This window comes from Arachis ipaensis, chromosome B8 (genome assembly GCF_059453495.1).
Source record: "Arachis ipaensis isolate K30076 ecotype BB chromosome B8, ASM5945349v1, whole genome shotgun sequence".
Lineage (NCBI taxonomy): Eukaryota > Viridiplantae > Streptophyta > Magnoliopsida > Fabales > Fabaceae > Arachis > Arachis ipaensis.
The window spans coordinates 132,619,713-132,641,207 of record NC_142443.1 but is presented as its reverse complement, the minus strand read 5'-3'; the positions used below and the strand labels follow the sequence as shown (position 1 = coordinate 132,641,207).

The 21,495-nt window shown below is 36.1% G+C and overlaps 1 protein-coding gene, 1 long non-coding RNA gene and 1 other non-coding gene across 3 annotated transcripts; 1 reads left to right on the top strand and 2 right to left on the bottom strand.

Moving 5' to 3' along the window:
- Nucleotides 1-9,374: 9,374 nt before the first annotated feature.
- Nucleotides 9,375-9,696, bottom strand: LOC148549898 (uncharacterized). The gene is made up of 3 exons (XR_015896351.1): nt 9,671-9,696; nt 9,522-9,577; nt 9,375-9,443 (listed from the first exon to the last, which is right to left on the bottom strand). It is a non-coding gene; the product is annotated as an uncharacterized LOC148549898 (long non-coding RNA).
- A 1,378-nt stretch (nt 9,697-11,074) lies between these two features.
- LOC107611497 (uncharacterized) lies at nt 11,075-11,653 on the top strand. The gene has a single exon (XM_016313413.1). The coding sequence runs from the start codon at nt 11,075-11,077 to the stop codon at nt 11,651-11,653; it is 579 nt and encodes a 192-aa protein (XP_016168899.1).
- A 7,669-nt stretch (nt 11,654-19,322) lies between these two features.
- Nucleotides 19,323-19,406, bottom strand: TRNAM-CAU (transfer RNA methionine (anticodon CAU)). The gene is given in 2 exon segments: nt 19,323-19,358; nt 19,369-19,406. It is a non-coding gene; the product is annotated as a tRNA-Met (tRNA).
- Between the last annotated feature and the right edge of the window lie 2,089 nt (nt 19,407-21,495).

The following is a 21,495-nucleotide window of genomic DNA, read 5'->3' as shown; positions in this document are numbered from 1 at the left end:
AGAAAAGGAGATAACATCAAACCCAAAGAAGCGTAATTGAATATGATTATGCAAATGAGAAATTGTGCCTTAAGAATATGGGTATCCTTATTACATGACAGCTGCAACATGTAACGAAGATAACATGTGATGAGCAAGGCAAATCATTGGCATGTGGTATAGGGGTAGTGTAGGCATGCACGGAGAAGGCATGAGAAGCATACACCCTCAAATACCAAAAGTGGGAAGCAGTTTATGAAATGGTGAGTGGGTGGATTGTAGAATGTGAAGGTGCACCCAAAAGTGACTAGTTAAGAAGCAATGAGTCATAATGAGGTCAAAAAGTGTCATGTATGCATTTCTTCAAACACTTGGGGTGCATCCTTTAGTAGTATGTAAATAGATGGGGGGGAGCAATGTAACATTCTACAAACCAACATTAATCACTACAATGCACAGTGGTTATAAGAAAATTATGCAACACATCTCATCCATCAATGCAAGAGAAGTTATGACCCAAGTGCCCATGAAGAATTAAATGGAAAAGGAGCTAAAAACACACCCCAAAGAAAGGAGGGGCTCAAAAGAGAGGGGAAAAAAAAAGACTACCTAAAAGAGAATGAAATTAACTGACTAAGAAGCAAAAGGGAGAAGTAGAGTAAGAGGGGAGCCTAGTATAGTACCTCGAGAGAGATGGAAAAGGGGTATGGGGGGAAGGTTGTGGATTGGAATGATGGAGAATAGAGGGGGCAATGTAGGGGCCACCGGAGGTAGGTGGTCGCCGGAGGTGATGGTAGGGGGTGGTTGTTTGGGAGGAGAGGTAGTAGTAGGTAAATGGGTAGTAGAGGAGGTAAGAAGAAAAAGGGGGAAGAAGAATGAAGGGGGCAAGTGTGCTCCCCATTATATTGACGTCGGTCATCAGACGCGGGCGCGCACGGGGTGCGTTAGCGCAAGGAAGCGGGGCGGAGCGATGGCGCGCGCGCGCACAATGCGCTCGCGCGGCACTGTGATTATGCCCCAGGCTTGAGATGGGCTTGGGGTTGGCTTAACTCTCTGGAATATGTACCAGGCTTTCACAGGGGCAAGGGGCGCGTGTGCGGCACGGGCGCGTGCGCGTGCCTCGCGTTGTGGGCATGTGGGCGCGTTGGCGCCTAGTGCGCGCACGCGTCAGAGGTGGTGGGCTGGTGGCTTAGTGCAGGCGCGAGAGTGGCCTAACTCTCTGGAATATGTACCAGGAGTGCACAGGGGCGATCGGCGCGCGCGCGCGAGGTGTGCTAGCGCGTCGATCTGAGGATTTGTCAGGGAGTTCGTACGCGCCCTGTGCGCGCACGTGTGAGCAGCCTGTGCCTCAGGCATGGTGCGGGCGTGAGAGTGGCCTAACTCTCTGGAATATGTATGGAGGGGTACTTCTTGCAATCCGCGCGTCCGCGCACATCGCGCGTCCGCGTGGGTGGTCGGAAATGCTTCATGGGCGCGTGCGCGTTAGGTGCGCGCACGCGCAGAAGGGTGCCTTTTTCAAATTTGCATGTTCTCGCACTACCTTCAGCATTCCAACCCTCCAAACAACCATTTTAGGCACTATAGAAGGATGTATTGACATGATAAAGGACCAAATGAACTCTACAAATGAAACAAAATTTGAAACGAAATCTAACTACAACTTCATCGATCACCTAGCTACCCAACATGAAGTCAAGTAGTAAACAAGTATCAATCAAAGAAGAATTCGATGGTTATGTACAAATGGTAGATCTTACCATGGTGGGGTGTCTCCCACCTAGCACTTTTGTTTACCGTCCTTAAGTTGGACATCCATTAGCTCAAAGTTCTTGTTCAAGAGATGCATCCCTCAAGAGGAACACTTCAAATTCCTTGGAGTTCTTTCTTTGCTCACCATGGTACAATTTGAGACGGTGCCCATTCACCTTGAAAATGTCCGGACTTGATGGGTGGCGCAAGTGATAGACCCCGTAAGGTTCTACTTTCTCTACTTGGTAAGGTCCATCCCATCTTGATCTAAGCTTTCCGGGTAGTAATCTCAACCTTGAGTTGTAAAGGAGCACTAGGTCACCGGGTCCAAATTCCCTTCTCCTAATGTTCTTGTCATGAATGGCTTTCATCTTTTCCTTGTAGAGTCTAGAATTGTCATAGGCTTCTAATCTCAAGCACTCCAATTCCGCCAATTGAAGCTTTCTCTCTACTCCGGCTCCACCCAAGTTCATATTGCATTCCTTTATGGCCCAATAAGCTTTGTGTTCGATTTCTACCGGTAGATGGCATGCTTTACCATATACAAGTCTAAAAGAGCTCATGCCAATGGGTGTTTTATAAGCCGTTCGATATGCCCAAAGTGCATCGGAGAGTTTAGTGCTCCAATCTTTCCTATTCGGTTTCACAATCCTTTCCAACACATGTTTAATTTCCCGGTTAGACACCTCGGCTTGGCCGTTTGTCTGAGGGTGGTAGGCCGTGGCGACTTTGTGTATGATGCCATACTTTCTCATGAGGCCGTCCATTTTTTTGTTGCAAAAATGGGATCCTTGATCACTTATGATTGCTCTTGGGGAGCCAAAACGACAAATGATATTATTCCTCACAAAAGAATAAACAACATGGGCATCATCCATCCGGGTGGAGATTGCCTCCACCCATTTTGACACATAATCGACGGCTAACAAGATGTAGAGAAAGCCATTGGAATTTGAAAATGGTCCCATGAAGTCGATTCCCCATACATCAAAGATTTCACAAAAAAGCATATTTTGTTGGGGGATTTCGTCCTTCTTAGAAATATTTCCAAACCGAATGCATTGGGGACAAGATTTGCAATAGAGGGAAGAATCTTTGAGAAGGGTTGGCCACCAAAATCTGCAATCAAGGACCTTCCTTGCCGTTCTTTGGGGGCCGTAGTGGCCACCTCCTTCGGAAGAATGGCAAGCGTCTAAGATTGCTTGGAATTCGGTTTGAGGTATGCACCGTCGCACTATTTGGTCCGCTCCACACCTCCACAAATAGGGATCGTCCCAAACATAGTATTTGGATTCGCTTTTCAGCTTATCCTTTTGATGTTTGTTGAGATTGGGAGGGAAGGTGCGTGAAACCAAGTAGTTTGCTATCGGGGCATACCAAGGAACTATTTCCGAGATTGCGTGCAAACTATCTAGAGGGAAGGAGTCATTGATAGGAGTGGTGTCGCCTTTTGTGTGTTCGAGGCGACTTAAATGGTCCGCCACTAAGTTTTGGGAACCACTCCTATCCTTGATTTCCAAGTCAAATTCTTGTAACAAAAGCACCCAACAAATTAATCTCGGTTTTGATTCCTTTTTGGCCAACAAATACTTTAGTGCCGCGTGATCCGAGAACACTACTACTTTAGAACCAAGAAGATAGGCTCGGAACTTGTCCAGAGCAAAAACAATAGCTAGGAGTTCCTTCTCGGTAGTAGTGTAGTTGGATTGGGCTCCGTCTAATGTTTTTGAAGCATAAGCTATGACATAGGGAGTCTTACCCTCGCGTTGTGCTAACGCGGCCCCTATCGCATAATTCGAAGCATCACACATGATTTCAAATGGTTGAGCCCAATTCGGTCCTCGCACAATAGGGGCTTGTGTCAATGCCACTTTAAGTTTGTCATATGCTTCCATACATTCCTTGCTTAGCTCAAATTCAGTGTCCTTTTGCAGTAGCCGAGAGAGAGGTAGGGCTACCTTGATAAAGTCTTTGATGAATCTCCGGTAGAATCCTGCATGTCCAAGAAAAGAGCGGACTTCCCTCTCGGAGGAGGGGTAAGGTAAACTAGATATGACATTTATTTTTGCCGGATCTACGAAGATGCTTTCTTTTGAAACTATGTGCCCCAGAACAATGCCTTATTTGACCATGAAATGACACTTTTCAAAATTTAGGACAAGGTTTGTTTTGGTGCATCTCTCTAAGACTTTTTCAAGGTTACCTAAGCAATGATCAAATGAATCACCGTACACGCTAAAGTCGTCCATGAATACTTCCATACATTGCTCTAGAAAGTCCGCAAATAGGCTCATCATGCATCTTTGAAACATTGCCGGTGCGTTGCATAGGCCAAATGGCATATGTTTGTAAGCATACGTTCCAAAGGGGCAAGTAAATGTTGTTTTTTCTCGGTCCTCTAGAGCAATGTGTATTTGGAAGTATCCGGAGTAACCATCAAGAAAGCAATAATATGATTTACCGGCTAGTCGATCAAGCATTTGATCGATGAACGGTAGTGGGAAGTGATCCTTCCTTGTGGCCGCATTCAACCTCCGGTAGTCTATGCATACTCTCCAAGAATTTTGCACTCTTGTTGCTATAAGTTCACCGCTTTCATTTTTTATTGTGGTCACCCCGGATTTCTTTGGCACCACTTGGACCGGGCTTACCCACTCGCTATCCGAGATAGGATAGATGATGTCCGCTTCAAGTAGCCGAGTGACCTCTTTTTTCACCACCTCAAGAATGGTTGGATTAAGTCTCCTTTGAGGTTGTCGGACCGGTCTTGCTCCTTCTTCAAGGAATATGCGGTGCTCGCATACCTGGGGGCTTATTCCCACTAGATCCGCCAAACTCCACCCGATTGCCCTTTTATTTTTTCTCAATACCTCTAGCAACTTTTCTTCTTGTTGAGGAGTTAGCTCTTGTGCGATTATCACGGGGAGCTTTTGGGCTTCATCAAGATATGAGTACCTTAGGTGGGGGGTAGTGGCTTCAATTCCATCTTTTTGTCATGATTTGATGTTTGAGTTTCCGGATGGTTTGTATGGTGTGTGGTGTTTAATTTGCTTGGATCTTCATTTGCTTCTTCAATCATGTACTTCTCATCTAACTTTGCAAGGTGCACTTCGGCAACAATGTTGTCAATTGGATCACACCGGAATAGAGAGTGATTTTCTGGTGGATGCTTCATTGCTTCCTCTAGGCTAAAACTTACGACTCTCCCATCTATCTCAAATGAGTATGTTCCCGAGTAAGCATCTAGCTTAAATCTAGAAGTTCTCAAAAATGGTCTTCCAAGTAGTATGGATGATGCTCTCTCGGTTTCACTTGATGGCATTTCAAGGACATAGAAGTCAATCGGAAATACCAACCCTTTGATATTCACCAATACATCTTCCGCAACACCCGTCATGGTTATTATGCTTTTATCCGCTAGGACAAATCTCGCCGTCGACCTTTTTAGTGGTGGTAGCTTCAATACCCGGTAGACGGAGAGAGGCATGATGCTAACACATGCTCCGAGGTCACACATAAAATCTACGAATTGAACTCCATTGACGGTGCAAGTGACCATACAAGGGCCCGGATCATCACACTTCTCGGGCAATGCTCCCATTAAAGCGGAAATAGAACTCCCCAATGGGATGATTTCCAATTCAAGAATTCTATCCTTGTTCATGCATAGATCTTTAAGGAATTTTGCATATCTAGGAACTTGATGGATAGCATCAAAGAGGGGGATGGTTACTTCAACTTTCTTGAACATTTCTACCATTTTGGGGTCGAGTTCTATGCGCTTCCTAGCTTTCTTTGCAAGTGTTGGAAATGGGAGTGGTTGAGCAATTTCTTCTTCCAAGGTTCTTTTAGTCTTGGGGGTCTCTTTTGTTGGTTGAGTTTCATCCTCAACTATGACTTGTGGTGTCTCCTTTTCCACTACCTCTTCTATATCTATTCTCTCCTCCTCTTGAGTGATTGTGATGGGATTTGAATCCTTTGCTCCCTTCTCTTTTAATTGTGTTCCGGATCTCAAGGTGATGGCATTGATGCCCCCCTTAGGATTGGGTTGAGGTTGAGAGGGAATGACGCTTTGGATTGGGGGTTGAGGAGTGGGATTTGATGATGTGTCCATTCGTGCAAGAAGAGCTTGTAGTGTAGAGGTGAGGCCGGTGAGACCGGAAGCAAGTGTGTTTTGTAGTTCTTTTTGGCCTTGGATGATGGTCCGGAGTGTTTCATCTTGGTTGGAGGGGGCGGTTGGATATGTGAGTTGAGGAGCTTGTGATTGGTTGGGTGGTGGTCTTTGATGTGGTGGTTGGTATGTTTGGTAGTTTCTTTGTGAGTTTTGTTGGTTGTATGGTGGGTTGTGTTGGTTGTATGGTGGCCGATTTTGTGAATTGTTGTTCCATCTTTGATACACATCTCCATTATAGTCCTCATCACCTACAACATAGTTGTAATCACACTCATAGCCAAAATGAGAATTCATAATGGAAAGAGAAAACAAAAATCAAAAGATAATGGAAAATAAGAGAAATAAAATTCTACAACTAGCAAATAAAGCAAAAAGCAAGATATTCACACTATTCACATATGTACAATGACCAATAACATAACACCATTGCAATTCCCCGGCAACGGCGCCATTTTGATAAACAAAATTTATCATGCCGATATAGAATTCAATAATGGATATAATCGTGAGTATAGTCTAATCAACATTCAAACTTCGCATCAAACAATCTTACAATCTATAACCGAGAGTACTAGTCCCCCGAGTCGTCCTCCCTTGGAATTGCTAGAGCATGCATCTTATTGATTAGGAAGCCTTGTTGTGGTTCTTTTGAAGGTTTAGCAAAATCAATGACAAACAAGCAATCAATTTTTTTAGAAGACTTGGCCTAGGGTTGGCATTAGAAATTCTATCCTTATAGTCCCTTCAATGATGACAACAATTAGGCCTTGCTTCATTTAGTCAACCCCTAGGTATAGAGGAAAGTCAAATGAGAGTAACTAACTTGAGTCACAAGTCCTAGTTTTCACCTTAGGGAAATCTAGCTTTAGTGAACTCCAAGTCAATTAGCAATTTCTAATTCCAAATCAACAATTGACATAAACTATTCAACTCTTTCTAATGACCCAAACCCTATGCCAAGTAAGAAACTTTTACTCCATAACTAATGTTGGCATTTTATCAAACAATTGATGAGCAAGGATAAAAGGCATAGTAAAAATGAGAAGGAAGTAGAATTGAAAGTGCTTCAACACAAGGAACTAACAACAATTAACAAAGAACAACAATGGAAATGAACTTCTCAAGAAATTGAAGAAAATCCAAAACTACAAAGTTGAATCTAGGATCTATGAGGATTGAGCAATTACAAGCACTAATTGAAATTGGAGAAGAAGATCTATAACATGAATAAGTAAATTGAGAATTGCAATGGATCTCACCAAAGTGTGATGGAAAATTTAGAAAAATGGATGAAGATGAACCCTCATGAGAGCTTAGAATCTCCCTCTCTCTCTCTCTCTACCCAAGAGTGTAACTAACAATAGAAAAAAAAATCTAGAACCATCTAAAAATGAGCCAAAAGTTCTTAACCCTTCAACCCTTGGTCTTCTTAAGCTCTTCCCGCCAAGGCACTTCCCCCAAGATGAGATCTCCAACTGTCTCCACGCCTAGGTCACGTGACTTCTAAAAAAAATCATGTTCGAGCATCGGCGCGCACGCGCAAAGCACGCGTGCGCGCCACTGGGGCATCTTGCAATGTGAGCGGAGGCGCAGCGTACGCGTGCGCGCCCATGGGGGGTTGTGGCCTAGCCGCTACACAAGCCGGCTCGTGGCTTGGGTTCTGGCTTTGACTCCTAGCTGCGCAATCCACGCGGGCGCGCCAAGTACGCGCACGCGCCCTTGCTGAAGTTTCCAAAGCTCAATTTCTCATGCTCCTTTCCTTCGCGCCCATTCTCCTTCCATCTTCCGGTTCATCCCTGCCCTATATTCTGAAACCACTTAACACACAGGTCACGGCATCGAATGGCACCAAGAGAAGATTAGAAATGTATCTAATTTAGTGCAAAATAGGCATGTTTTCATCCATGAGGCAAAAGTTAGGAAAGGAACACAAAGTCTTGTATTTTCATATGAAAAGCGTGTGGAATCATTGATAAAACCCCTGAAATCGATACAAGATAAACCCTCAAAATGGGGTTTATCAAACCCCCGAGATATAGTGCCCGGATCACTGTCCAGGTACCGGCGCCTGCTCGCCCTATAGATCCGAAGGGATGCGGGCGGGATATTCTTGCCTCAGACCTCACATCTCAACGTAAGCGGGATTAACCACCGTCCCTGCCAGGCGCATAGCGTCTCAAAATATCATGTAAAAATATTATTTCAATGGTTTTCAAAAGTATTTTCAGCATACATAGATCCATCACTTCAATCCGAGTCCCCGACTCATCTCAACCACTGTCCCTTTATAACTCAGTTTCCAAATACCAAAAGTCTATCATTCCTCATCTCATATACCAATCATCCTTCACCTAACGTCAAACCATTCTCAGCACGCCAGAAACCTAGGCCTCCGTTTTCTAATTTACCTTAAAATCATGTACTAGAACCCTTAATTTATATCCCATGTTCTAATACTCAAAACTAGGCCCAATCGTCTTAAAATGCTGTTATAGAAGCTTACAACCTTGTTGAAAAGAAAAAATAGTTGAAAACAAATAAATTTTTGAGAAACAGGACGTGTGCACCCGCACATATCAGAAGTAATGAAATTCTGCAACTTTGGAAAATTTCAGATTTTTAACACCAACTTTGAATGATCATAACTTCCTCTACCAAATTCTAATTTTTTACAAACTTTATATCGATTAGAACAGTTTTCAATAAGCTTTAATGCTAAACTAATTTCAATAGATTTTGAAAACCATGGCATAAGTTATGATTAGACAAAGTTTACCAAAAGTCAACTTTTACCAAGACTCACAAGAATCTCAATTTACCAACTTTCATAACCCAATCCAACCAAAACCACATCAATTCTATCACATATCAGAATTTACCATTTTCCATATCCAGTTTACCACTCCACCATATATAATCATCAATTCTCACTATCAAATACATAATAATACCCTTACTAACCATCATCATTATTAATTTTAACATCAAACTCCAACATCATACTATCAACATCAATATAACCATTTATCAACAATCCCAACACTCACCTTCAATTACCAAAAATATCAATATTTATCATCCATTATCAACCACATCAACAAACCCTCATCAACAACAATAAATCATACATCCCTCATCAACCTGTATAATCATTAAATTCCAACAACATCATTATTCATCATCAATCATTAAATACCAACAACCTCATCAACAACACTAATCATCAATACTCATTAACACCAACAATTCTCCATAATATCCTTAATCACAATATTCCAAGGATACCAACAATTAACATCAATTTACACATAATCATTCATACACCAACAACATTCAATTCTATCTTAGGGTCAACTAGCCTAAGTGTCCATGAATATTATATACTACATAGAGGAAACCGAAACCATACCTTGGCCGATTCCCATTATGCACCCAAACTCAAAATGAGCACCAACAAGCTTCCAACCACAATCCAAGCTTTCAAATCCACTCCAACAAGCACAAATAAGTTCCAAAAGCTCCCAAAGCCACAATAATCAAACTATATACATATAAATCACCACAAATCAACCTAGGGTTCAACATAAGCATAATCTCACAAGGGTTTAAGAGCTTTTACCTTTCCCAACAGATTTGATAACACAAATCCAAAGCTAAGCAAGGATTAGAGCAAACCTAAACATCCAAAATCACAAAAACCCATTTAACCCAAAACTCTAATAAAACCCGAAATTTTGAAGAGAGAAACTGGGAAGATTTCTTGATTACCTTGAGGGTTTCTTGGGTGGGTTTTGTAGAGCTCTTCACAAGGAACGCGTAGCCACAAACGGTGCGGCGATCGGAGCTCCGTAGCTCAAGATATGAGCTTGGGAAGTTTGAAGTGAATAGTAACAATGGTGAAAAGCTCTCACCTCTCTCCTCACTTCAGCTACTGTTGTGTTTAGGTTATGAGTAGGAGTGGCAGGCGGGGAAGCCCGCCCCGCCCCGCCCCGCCCCGCCTAATGGCGGGCCGGCGGGCTAAGCCCGCCAAATATCCTCTTTTTTTTTACTTTTAACTATTAAATAATATATATAAAGATATAAAAAAATCTCTTTTGTTTTTTACTTTTAACTATTATAATTTCTAAAAGTATAAACAAATTATAATTTTTGTATTCACAAATATTAAAATCTTTGTAATTATAAATATCTAATAAACATAATTATAAACCAAGTTTTCATCCAAAACATAATTATAAATATTGTTTCCAAAGCAAAATAAACATAATCCAAAACATAATTAACAATATTGTCTCTAAAACAAAACAAACATAATCTAAAACACTCAATTTTTATCTTCATTCTCTTGTAAGTTGGGTTGGGAGAAGTTGGGTTTTGGTAAAAAAATTGTAAAAATACCCCCTTGCTAAAACAATACTAAGCCCGGTGGGGAAGCCCGCCCCGCCCCGCCAAAGCCCGCCAAAACCCGCGGTTTAAGCGGTGCGGGTTAAACGGGCTTTTGCTTTTTGGTGGTCCCAATTTTCCAGCCCAGCCCGCCTTTTTTGGCGGGTTACGTGGGCCGGCCCGGCGGGTTTAGGCCCGTTTGCCACCTTATGAGGGTGAAAGTGGCTGAAATGGGTTCATTTAAGTGTATTTATATGTTGGGCTTGGGCCCAACTTGGACCAGGTCCAATCCGTTAGCGTTTTTAGCCCGTTTGTCCTAACTTCAGGCCAAATCTTTAAAATTAAAGCCCGGTTTTCCATTTCTAATGTTTTTCTAAGATTTTTTGACGGTTTTCACTTTTCTCGTGCAGTACCAGGCAGACTTGAACCGGTTCTACCGGTTCAACTGCCGGTTCGCGATTTTTCACGGTTTTTCGTAGAAAGCACATTTTCTGACTCAGAAAGACTCACTGAGTCCAAAAATCACCTTTAAATCCCCAAATTCTCTCTCTAACTTTTTGGAATCTAATTTGGGCAATTAATCACTTAATTAACCGGTTGATTAGTTGCGGTTCTTACAGGTTGCGAGGTGGCTCAAGAGGGTTATCCGACCATTGTCCATTGATTATGGAAGTCTCACGATTTAGAAGGGGGCCAAGACCGTTTCGGAGTTTGGACTCCTAGTTTACTCATGATGGTTTCCTGAGGATGGTAAAAGAGGAATGGAGGACTTTAGGAGAGGTATAGTTCATGGACAAATTAAAGGTTTTGACGAATCCGCTGAGCAGATGGCATAAAAAGAACTTTGGGGACATAGAAAAAAGGATTACACAGTTTGAGGATGAAATAAAGAAAGTGGATGACATGGTAGGTACTAGAGTGGCTGATGGGACTGTTGAAGCAAGGAGAAAGGCACTTGTGAGCTTCTGTAAAAAATGGTATATCAGACAGGAGCTACACTGGAAGCAGATGTCAATATCTCGACATGTAAAGGAGATGGATAAGAACACACGCTATTTCCACAATTTAGCCTCAGCGCGAAAAAGGTCCAATCAGATTGATGCCTTAATGGTTAATGGGAGATTGGTAAGGAATCAAGCAAGGATCAAGATTGCTATCCGAGACTTCTATAAGGAGCTGTACCACCAGGAGCCCTCGCCGATTATTGGTTTCAGGGATGGACTAGTAAACCAAATTCTTGAGGAAAAGGCAACAGAGTTAGAGATGATGCCAACTACCGCAGAAATAAAGGAGGCAGTTTGGGATTGTGAGTCAACAAAGGCACCAGGAAGTGATGGGTATAATATGAATTTTATAAAGAAGTGTTGAGAAGAATTAGGCGGAGAGTTCACTGGAACGGTGATAGGGTCCTTCCAGTCAGCTAAACTACCTAGCGAGTTGAATGTCACTTGGGTGGCGCTGGCGCCGAAGTTTACTGGAGCCAGAAAAATAAAGGATCTCAGGCCAATTAGTATGGTGGGTTGTGTCTATAAGGTCATTTCTAAGATTCTGGTTCGGAGGATGCGGAAGGTAATGCTGGGTCTTGTAGGTGAGACTCAGAGCGCTTTCGTGAAGGACAGAAAAATACATGATGGGGCTTTGATCGCCGGTGAAACTGTGCACTGGCTGAAATCACGGAAAAAGAGCTCCGCGATAATAAAGCTGGATTTCCAAAAGGCTTATGATAGAGTCAAGTGAGCCTTTGTGGATATTGTTTGCAGAAGATGGGTTTTGGCCAGAGATGGAGGGGCTGGATCAAGGAGTGTGTCTGCTCTGCATCTATGTCAGTACTTATCAATGGATCACCTTCGAAGCCATTCAAAATGGAGAGGGGTTTGAGACAAGGAGACCCGTTGTCTCCATTCCTGTTTGTTTTAGTCGTGGATGTTCTTCATAGGATGATTGGAAAGGCGGTCAGGAACAGACGTATTTCTCCGCTTTTGGTTGGGAAGGATAACATTGAGTTGTCTCACTTGCAGTTTGCGGATGATACTATTCTTTTCTGCCCACCTGAAGAGGAGACCATCAGAAATTATCAGCGACTGCTCCGGTGTTTTGAACTGATGTCTGGGTTGAGAATCAATTTTGAGAAGTCCAACATCATCCCGGTCAATTGTGATAGGCTGTGGGTCCGTAAGATGTGTCTGTTATTAGGTTGTACGGAGGCGTCATTACCAATTAGATATCTGGGCATCCCCCTGGGTGCAAATCCGAGACTGGTGAAAACATGGAAACCAGTGATTGATAAGGTAGAGGAAAAGCTAAGTTTGTGGAAAGCAAAGACCCTTAACAAAGCAGGCAAGCTGGTCCTAATTAAATCGATTCTTAGTAGCCTACCTATTTACTACCTCAGCTTATACAAGATGCCAAAGACAGTGGCAGAGAAGTTGATTTCCCTACAACGACAGTTCTTGTGGAGTACAGAAGAGGGGAAGCAAGGATTACCGCTTGTAAAATGGGAAGTAGTAATGGCTCCAAAGAAGGCAGGTGGGTTGGGAGTTGGTGATGCAGTTATTCGAAATACAGCACTACTGTTTAAGTGGTGGTGGAGGTTCTCAAAAGAAGACTGTCCCTTATGGAAGAAAGTGGTTTGCTCTTGCACCAATATGGATCCTGCTGTGATGCTGCGCGACCAGCCTGTCCCCACACGAGGAGGTCCTTGGAAGGATATCTGTCAGTTACAAATCAGCGAGCCACAGCTGAGAGAAAAGATGATAAACGGGTTGTCTATGGATCTCGGGAATGGCAGAACGATCCGGTTCTGGGAGGATAGCTGGTTACCAAATGGGGTATTGAAAGATATGTTTCCTAGGCTCTTCTCGGTTTCAATCCTTAACGGCGCAGTTGTAGGGGATTGTGGGTTTTGGGATGGGTTAGACTGGATTTGGAGCTTCCAGTGGAGGAGGAAGTTGTTCCAGTAGGAGCTGGATTTAGTAAACCAACTTCATGAGACCTTACAGTCAGCCAAGCCTACAAATGAAATAGAGGATAGAGTAGTATGAAAATTTGATAAAAACAGGTATTTATTCAACGAATTCCTTTGTCCAGGCGCTGCAGGTGGAAGTCCTACCGGAAGAAATCACAAGCTATAGTTTCACGCGTGTTATATGGAAAGGGTTCGTTCCTCCAAGGATTGAGCTCTTGTCTTGGTTTGTGTTGATCGGAAGGGTGAATTCTAAGGATCGACTATGTAGACTACGTGTTCTTGATCAAAATAACAATTTGTGTATGCTATGTTGTAAGTCTGAGGAAACTGCTCTTGATTTGTTTCTTGGTTGTGATATCACATGGCAGGTGTGGTGTGCTTGGCTGCTTGCCTTTGGAAGGAGGTGGTGCTTTTCAGTTACTCTAAAGGACCACTTCGAATGCTGGACGAACTTATCAGCAGGGAAGGTTGAGAGAAAGAGGTGGTTCATTGGGTTCTTTGCTGTTATCTGGACAATCTGGCTAGAAAGGAATGGCAGGCTATTCCAAAATCATGCCTCAAGTATGCGGAAAATTATAAACAAGTCGTTTGTGTATGCCGAGGAATGGATTGGAGGTGAGCCCTTTGGTTGATGGCCATACCGAAGATAACTAGGAGTTTTTTCGTATATGGAGTATTCATGATCTTGTAGCTCTTTTTATTGCTCCACTATGTTGTGTTGAGCTCCCTTTAATTCAAAAAAAAATACATTATACGAGAGTATTTGATAACTCAGTCAAATTGTATATTTTAAAAATTTAATGAGTAGATTACTCATAAATTAAAGTTAAAACTTAAGAATTAATAAAAAAAATTCCTTAACATTCCTCATTTAAAACTTCTAAGAAGAGAGTATTGCTAAACAAAAGAGTTGTCTCTGTCATTTAAAGGTTTTCTTGATACATATTGCTTTATCCTTTGGTGCTAGTTCGTAAAAGAGTTGGATGCAATGATGCATGGTGGTATTATTGCATATAGAAGATACAAGTTTTTTACATTGGAAACTGTTTAGCAATACTCTCTTCCTAAAAGTTTTAAATGAGGAATGTTAGGAATTAATTTTTTTTATTCATTTTAATTATTTTTTATTAATTCTTAAGTTTTAACTTTAATTCATGGGTAATATACTCATTAAATTTTTAAAATATACAATTTAACCGAATTATCAAATACTTTCCTATAATGTATTTTTTATATTTATTTTTTTTATAATTTGGTTTTAATCTAATAAAATTTTTAAAAAAAAAATATATTATAATTTTTGACAATCAAAATGGTCTGCAATAGTAGGTTTGGCTCTTTACTTGAAATGTTAGTTGTTTGGTTTTTAGCTATCTAAATCTTTCATATAAAATAACCTGCCTTATTCATTATCTTTAGAGCTCATTTTCTCCCGACTGATTTTTTTTTTTTTTTTTGTTATAGTGGTCTTTAACAACCAATTCACAAATGAAGTTACTTTCTTTGTAAGAGTATACTACACATGAGTTCTAAACCTTTCTCAAATTATCTCAATCTGGAGGTAACTCTTTCTTTCTCATTTTAGATAAATAAACGTCACTCTCTCTCTCTATGTGATCTCGGCCTTTTTCTTTTTCACTTAATTCATCTATAAATTCTTGTTCGCGTTTGGTTATGTAGAGAGGTTTTAAGATAAGGTGAATTTTTTGGTGTGGAAGGAGTTGTCTTTTTACATGTATAAAAATGTAATGTATTTTATAACCGTATAATATGTGTTCTATTAAGAGAATAGAATCTATCTTTGCTAAGTCTATGTGTAGACATGTTATAGTATATTCATGTGATAAGATTGATAACATATATATTATTAGCAGTAATTATGTTAGTATAATTGTGGGCTTATAATTGTTTTATTGGACAAATAATATTGAAAAAATAAACCGTAAAAAAAACATTAGCAGTCTTCAACGTAAACTCATTTGTTTGTCCAATAAAATAATTATAAGCTCACAATTATGCTAACATAATTACTACTAATAGTATATATATTATCAGCCTTATCACGTGAACATATTATAACATGTCTGCACATACTTAGCAAAGACAGATTCTGTCCCTTAGAAAAACACGTGTCATACAATTATAGAATATACCGTATTTTTACATATGTAAAAAGATAATCTCTTTTACATCGAAGAAGTCACCTTAGGTTAATTTAGAGTTATTATACACAAAAAAAAGTCAAAGAAGATAATAGAGTAAACGGCTCATCCTTAAACGCTCCTTGCTAAGTATGGAGTGCTGCACACCTTGTAAATTCGTAAATCTGAACTCTTCATTTATTATATTTTATTTGAATAGTCTGGATTTAAAAAGGTAACCTGTTAATCAGGTTAATCATTTTTTGATAAGTTTTAGATTTTTTTGTAAGTCTCAGATATTGGGCTGAAGTTCAAAATAAAAAAATAGTATATAAATATTAAAAACAACATGTCTGTAAAAAAAATTATTGGACTTTAGAATTAAAATAAATAATACATAAAAAATAAATAAAAAATTCATGTACTAAATCTAGAAAAAAAGATATATTAGAATCTTAAAAAAAATAATATCAAATATATATTATGTATATAATATTAAAATTTAAATAAAATTTACTTTGTGTGAAATAAAATTATAATATTAAATATAAACACAATGCTAAAAAATTTTGTGTTATATATATATATATATATATTATGTATATAATATTAAAATTTAAATAAATTTTGTTTTATGTGAAATAAAATTATAATATTAAATATAAACACAATGATAAAAAATTTTGTGTTATATATATATATATAATTTTATTTTGTGAGAAATAAAATTAAAACATTAAATATGAACAGAATGATAAAAGATTTTGTATTATACTAATTTAATTAAAAAAACATATATTCAACGTAAAAAGCAAACAAACATATAATAATTTTATTTTGTGCGAAACAAAAATTCATATAAGTTTTTATTAATAATTTTTTTATTAAAATATGTCATTTTACTATATTTATAATATATTATTTGGGATAATTATATTATTTTAGTTAATATATATTATTTAAAAAAATATTTAAAATTTATTATTTTGTATTAAGAATATTATTAAAAATATATTATTAGTTTTTCTTAAAATAATACTTTTTTTTTTCTTTGGTTCAAATACTATGACAATAAAATTTTTTTACGTAACTGCGTCTACTCAATAAATATTATATTCATTTATTTCTATATTGTATGTAAAATAAATAATTAATGTTTAAAAAAGTTAATAAAAAAAAAGTATTCTTTTTTTTACCAACTCTTAGGTGAATATAGAGACTATGTCATTTGAACTATAACTCATTAGCAAAGAAAGGAATACTCTTAATTATATATTAAATAAAATAATTATTTATTAGGCTCATTCTTATACAAATAAAAATTTTTCTTAGTTTTATATATATAATATTTTATACCAATTAGCTTCAAAATTTAATTATTTTTTTAATAAATTAATAAAAATAATACAAATAATTGTTTAAATATAATTGTATTTTAATTTTTCATTCTATTACGTACACGTTGAGGATAATTTGAAATAAAAGATAATGGACTTGTTGTAACTGTCATGTATTTTGTGCTTTGATTGCGTTGTCATCTGAGAATCATGGCGCCTTCATGGAGACCGGGTTCTTCTACAGAATCAGTTTTACGTTTGGAGTTAGCCAACCAGCAGCGGTGACAGATAGCGTCTTCCTTTTCTATAGTAGCAATTTTTCGGGCTTTGAAGGTCCATTTATGGTAGATGTGGAATGGGGTGGGTTCAAGAGCGTGAAAATCTGTGACTAGACAGAACAATAGTGGAAGCACCTGCTAGCAAACAAAACAGTGAAAATGCTTGAAGACATCACATTAACAATAACAGAATAACAGAGAAAGTCGATCAAAATTTTTCTGAGTACTCTTCTAGTATAAAGATAGTCCTGTGTTAAACGAGTGAATTAGTTTTTTTTTGTTAGTGTCGGTTTGTTTGTTCAGCCCATGACAAAAAAAATAACAATAATAAATAAATTTAATTTACCTAATTACTTTTGATAGCAAGTTAACTTTTAAAAAGTGCTGCACTCCCTACTTTGCCTGGAGTGCACTAGCTTTCGCCTAGAGTAAACGGTTGTTTATATATATTCACGAAAAAATGAAAATAATGTTGTATCTATGAAAAATAGATTTCGATAGATAAAATTATTCAAACTAAAAAATTATTTAAACATAAACTATTCATTCCAACTCAACCTATCTCCAAATTTCCAACGAAAATTCTAATTTTATTCCACCTCAATTCTCAACCACTCAAAGTGTATTTGGTTTAGCGTTTGGACTAAAAAAAAGTAAGTTTAAAAAATTTTAGAGTGTATTTTTTTTGGTGACTTTAATTTTTTTGGTGATTAGAGTGTATTTGGTTTGTATTTTTATTTTTTTTTATTTTTAATATTTTTTATTTTTTAATTTTATAAACAAAAAAATAAAAACAAGGTAAAAACAGAAAATAAAATTTTATTATGTTCACTACTATTTTTATTTTTTCTTTCAAAAAATCTAAAAAATAGAAAATACTAAAAATAAAAATAAAAAATAAAAATAAAAATAAAAATGCGCACCAAACGTACTTATAACGTTTTAATTTTTTGTTTGATTACTTTCTTTTTTATTCTACACTCTGAACCAGATTCACTCAAAACTACAAATTTTAGCTTATATATTCACTTTTTGTTGAGATTTTAGTTGAGAAAAATTTAATTATTTATTATCAATTTTACCCTTTGTTTTCCTTTTTTGCGAGAGGCACAAAGAACAATTCACTTTAAGAATTATCAATCCCACTAGAAAAGGTAAATTAAATAAAAAAATTAACAATAAAATAATAATAGAGCTACAAACAGTAAAAAATTATAGTCTAAACTAATATTAAATAAAATAATATTGAGAATACCAAAAAAATTATAAATTTTTGTTTTGTAAAATTTGTCATTGTAACTCTTATGTACGATTTTATTATTGCAATTCTTTTATAATATAAATTATTAATTTTATTATAAATGGTAAATTAAATAAAAATTAATTATAAATAATAATAAAATTATAATTAATAAAAATTATAATTTAAAACAATACTAAAAATAAAGAGTGCTGAAAATATTAAAAAATATTATAAAAATAATATAAAAAATATAAAATTAACATTCTTATGTATATATTTAACATGAAATAATAAAATAATACAAAAAATATTTAAATTTAAAACAATAACTTATTTTTAATCAAAATTTTAGTTTGTAAATTTTAATTCAAACACACATCTAAAATAATTTTTTGATAGTTCATAAATGTGTGGTCTTTAAATTTTTTTTTTTTACATGTCACTACTCCAAGACTAAATATGCAGTTTAGGAACAAGACTTTTAACTAAATGACATACTCGGTTAATTTTTGTATGGGGTAAGTGAATTATACCTGATGCAATTAAAAAACAACTTCATACAACTATATTTATAATGATCATGTTTTGGAAATATACACTTTGAAAATTCATAATTAAGACTTTTAGAAACAACTAACCTATCAATGATTCTTGCACCGAATAATTGAATATTCAACTCACCTAGGAATATTGTTTGTTTTTATTTTAGTTATATATTTAAAATATTATTCATATCATTTTAAATAAATATCTTATTAATATTTTGGTAACATATTTATTCTCTTTACATGTACATTAATTATAAAATATTTTGGCTCTTATATTTATTTTATAATAAATAATTTTAATAAAATTAACTAAAATAATAAATATTTAATATTTTAACAAAAACAAACAATAAAAATAGTACTCTGTAGAGTACATAAAAAGTATTTTAACTAAATTTAGTTTTAAATAATTTAAATATATAAAAAAATTTAAATTATGTCACAAAGTATCTTACATAAATGTTTTAAATATATATTTTTAGAATGTCCTAGAAGGTCCCAAAATACTCACCAAAACATATTGGATGGGGTGAGAGAGGCTCGAACTCTCGACCTCAGGATAACTCTTAGCTATGAGACCTACGCGCTAGCCAACTGCGCCATCACCCCTTATTAATTTTATAATAAATAATAATTATAAAATTAATTTAATTAATAAATATTTAAGATTTTAATAAAAATTAACAAAATAAATAATACTCTATATAATACACAACAAAATATTTTAATTAATATCAATTTCAAATTATTAAAATAAGTAACAAAAACTTTTAAAATATTTGACAAAATATTTTACATAAATGTCTTATTATTATTTTAAATACATATTTATTCTCCCATAATGTATATAAATAGTGGAACACTAACTTTTTACATTTGTTTTGTAATAAAAAAATAATTATAAAATTAACTAAAATAATAAATAATTAAAAAAATAATTAACCACACAAATAGTACTCTCCAGAGTACACAAAAAATATTTATTAAATAAATTATCAGTCCAAACACAATCAAGCAACAAAAAAATTCAAAATGCATGACTAAACTTTTTTCTTCATTCTTATCAAATATTTGGTTAACAAAAACAGGTTTAATTTTAGGAAAGTTCTATGGTGCTGATTAAACTTTTTTTTTTCATTTTTATCAAATATTTAGTTAACAAAAATAGGTTTAATTTTAGGGAAGTTTTATGGTGCTGACAGTCAAAATAAGCATAGCATGTTGAACATACATGTTTAAAAAAGAGAGTGACCCGTTGGGGTTTTAGTTTCTTTATAAAAATCTGCGATAAACGCCGTTTCATTCTATTTCCCTTATTATAAAGTTAATTATTAATAATTAATGTTTTGTGTAATTCTTGGGCTGTTGGGCAATATCTGCTTTTGGTATTGAGCTGAAAATTTATTTGTAAATGACTAATAGATGCTGAAAATTTCCTTTCACTCACTGTGATTAGTAAATACTAAATAGGCAATTATACTTACGATTGCCAAAAACAAAAATATAGCTATGCTTGTTAGTAATATTTAATTAAGTTTTGGACTATATTATGATATCTTATATTAATGTTTTGGATTTTTTTAAAATAAATAAATTAAATATTTTATTTATCAAATATACAATTTAAAAAATATTTATTATTCTATGTAAGATTTGGTGTTGTGAAAGCCAAATTTGTGAAGAGTGTGATTGAGAGTTTGGAACCAAGCACGTGGTGCTTGTTTAAGGCCATAAATAGCCTTATCTAATTTGCAAACAAGAGTAGAATCAAAAGAAAACAACGGTGTGAGAATTAGAAGGAGGAGTAGGGGAGCATGGTGGAAGGGGAAGAGGAGGTGGAGTATGATGCAAAGGAGAATAACTGATTGAAGAAAAATCACTATCAGAAGTGAGTGAAAGAGTAGGAGGAATTATAATTGGAGGTTGAGAGAGAGGTGAAGAAGATGGTGAATGTGAACCTGAAACAGGAGAGCTTAAACCAACATCATTTTTTATAAAATTATCATCAAACATAGAAGAATAAGGAAAGATATGCTCATCAAAAATAACATTGTGTGCAATAAAAATCTTACCATCAGAATTTAAACATTTGAAACCTTTGAAACCTTTAGATTGTGGAGCATAACCCAAGAACAAGCACTTATCAGATTTAAGTTCCAATTTAGATTTGTTGTAGGGTCTTAAGTGAGGAAAACAGCTACAACCAAAGACTTTTAACATCAAGTAATCAGGTTTGATATTGTGAAGAAGCTCATAAGGTGATTTCATCTTTAAATTCTTAGAGAGAAGGCGATTTATCAAGTAAGCAGTTGTTAAAAAAGCATCTTCCCAAAAAATTTTGGAAAGTTTGGCAGTGGCAAGAAGAGTAAGACCCATTTCGATAATATGCCTATGTTTTCTCTCAACCACACCTTCTTGTTGGTGTGTATGAGGGTAGAAAAGTCTATGGTTAATGCCATTTTGCTATAAAAATTGCTTGAAAGTGTGTAACAAGAATTCTTTTGCATTGTCAGTTTGTATTGCTTTCAGAGTGCATGCTGTTTGTTTTTCCATTAAACTTTTATATTGACAAAAGAGATCAAAGGCTTGTGATTTAGAAGTAAGAAGATACAAGTATGTATACCTAGTATATACATCAATTAAACTCATGTAATATTTGAAACCATTTCTGGAGGAAATAGAAGCGGGCCCCCATAAA

Coding starts and splice junctions, on each gene's coding strand:
- LOC107611497 (XM_016313413.1), top strand. CDS start 11,075: ATGGACAAATTAAAGGTTTTGACGAATCCGCTGAGCAGATGGCATAAA.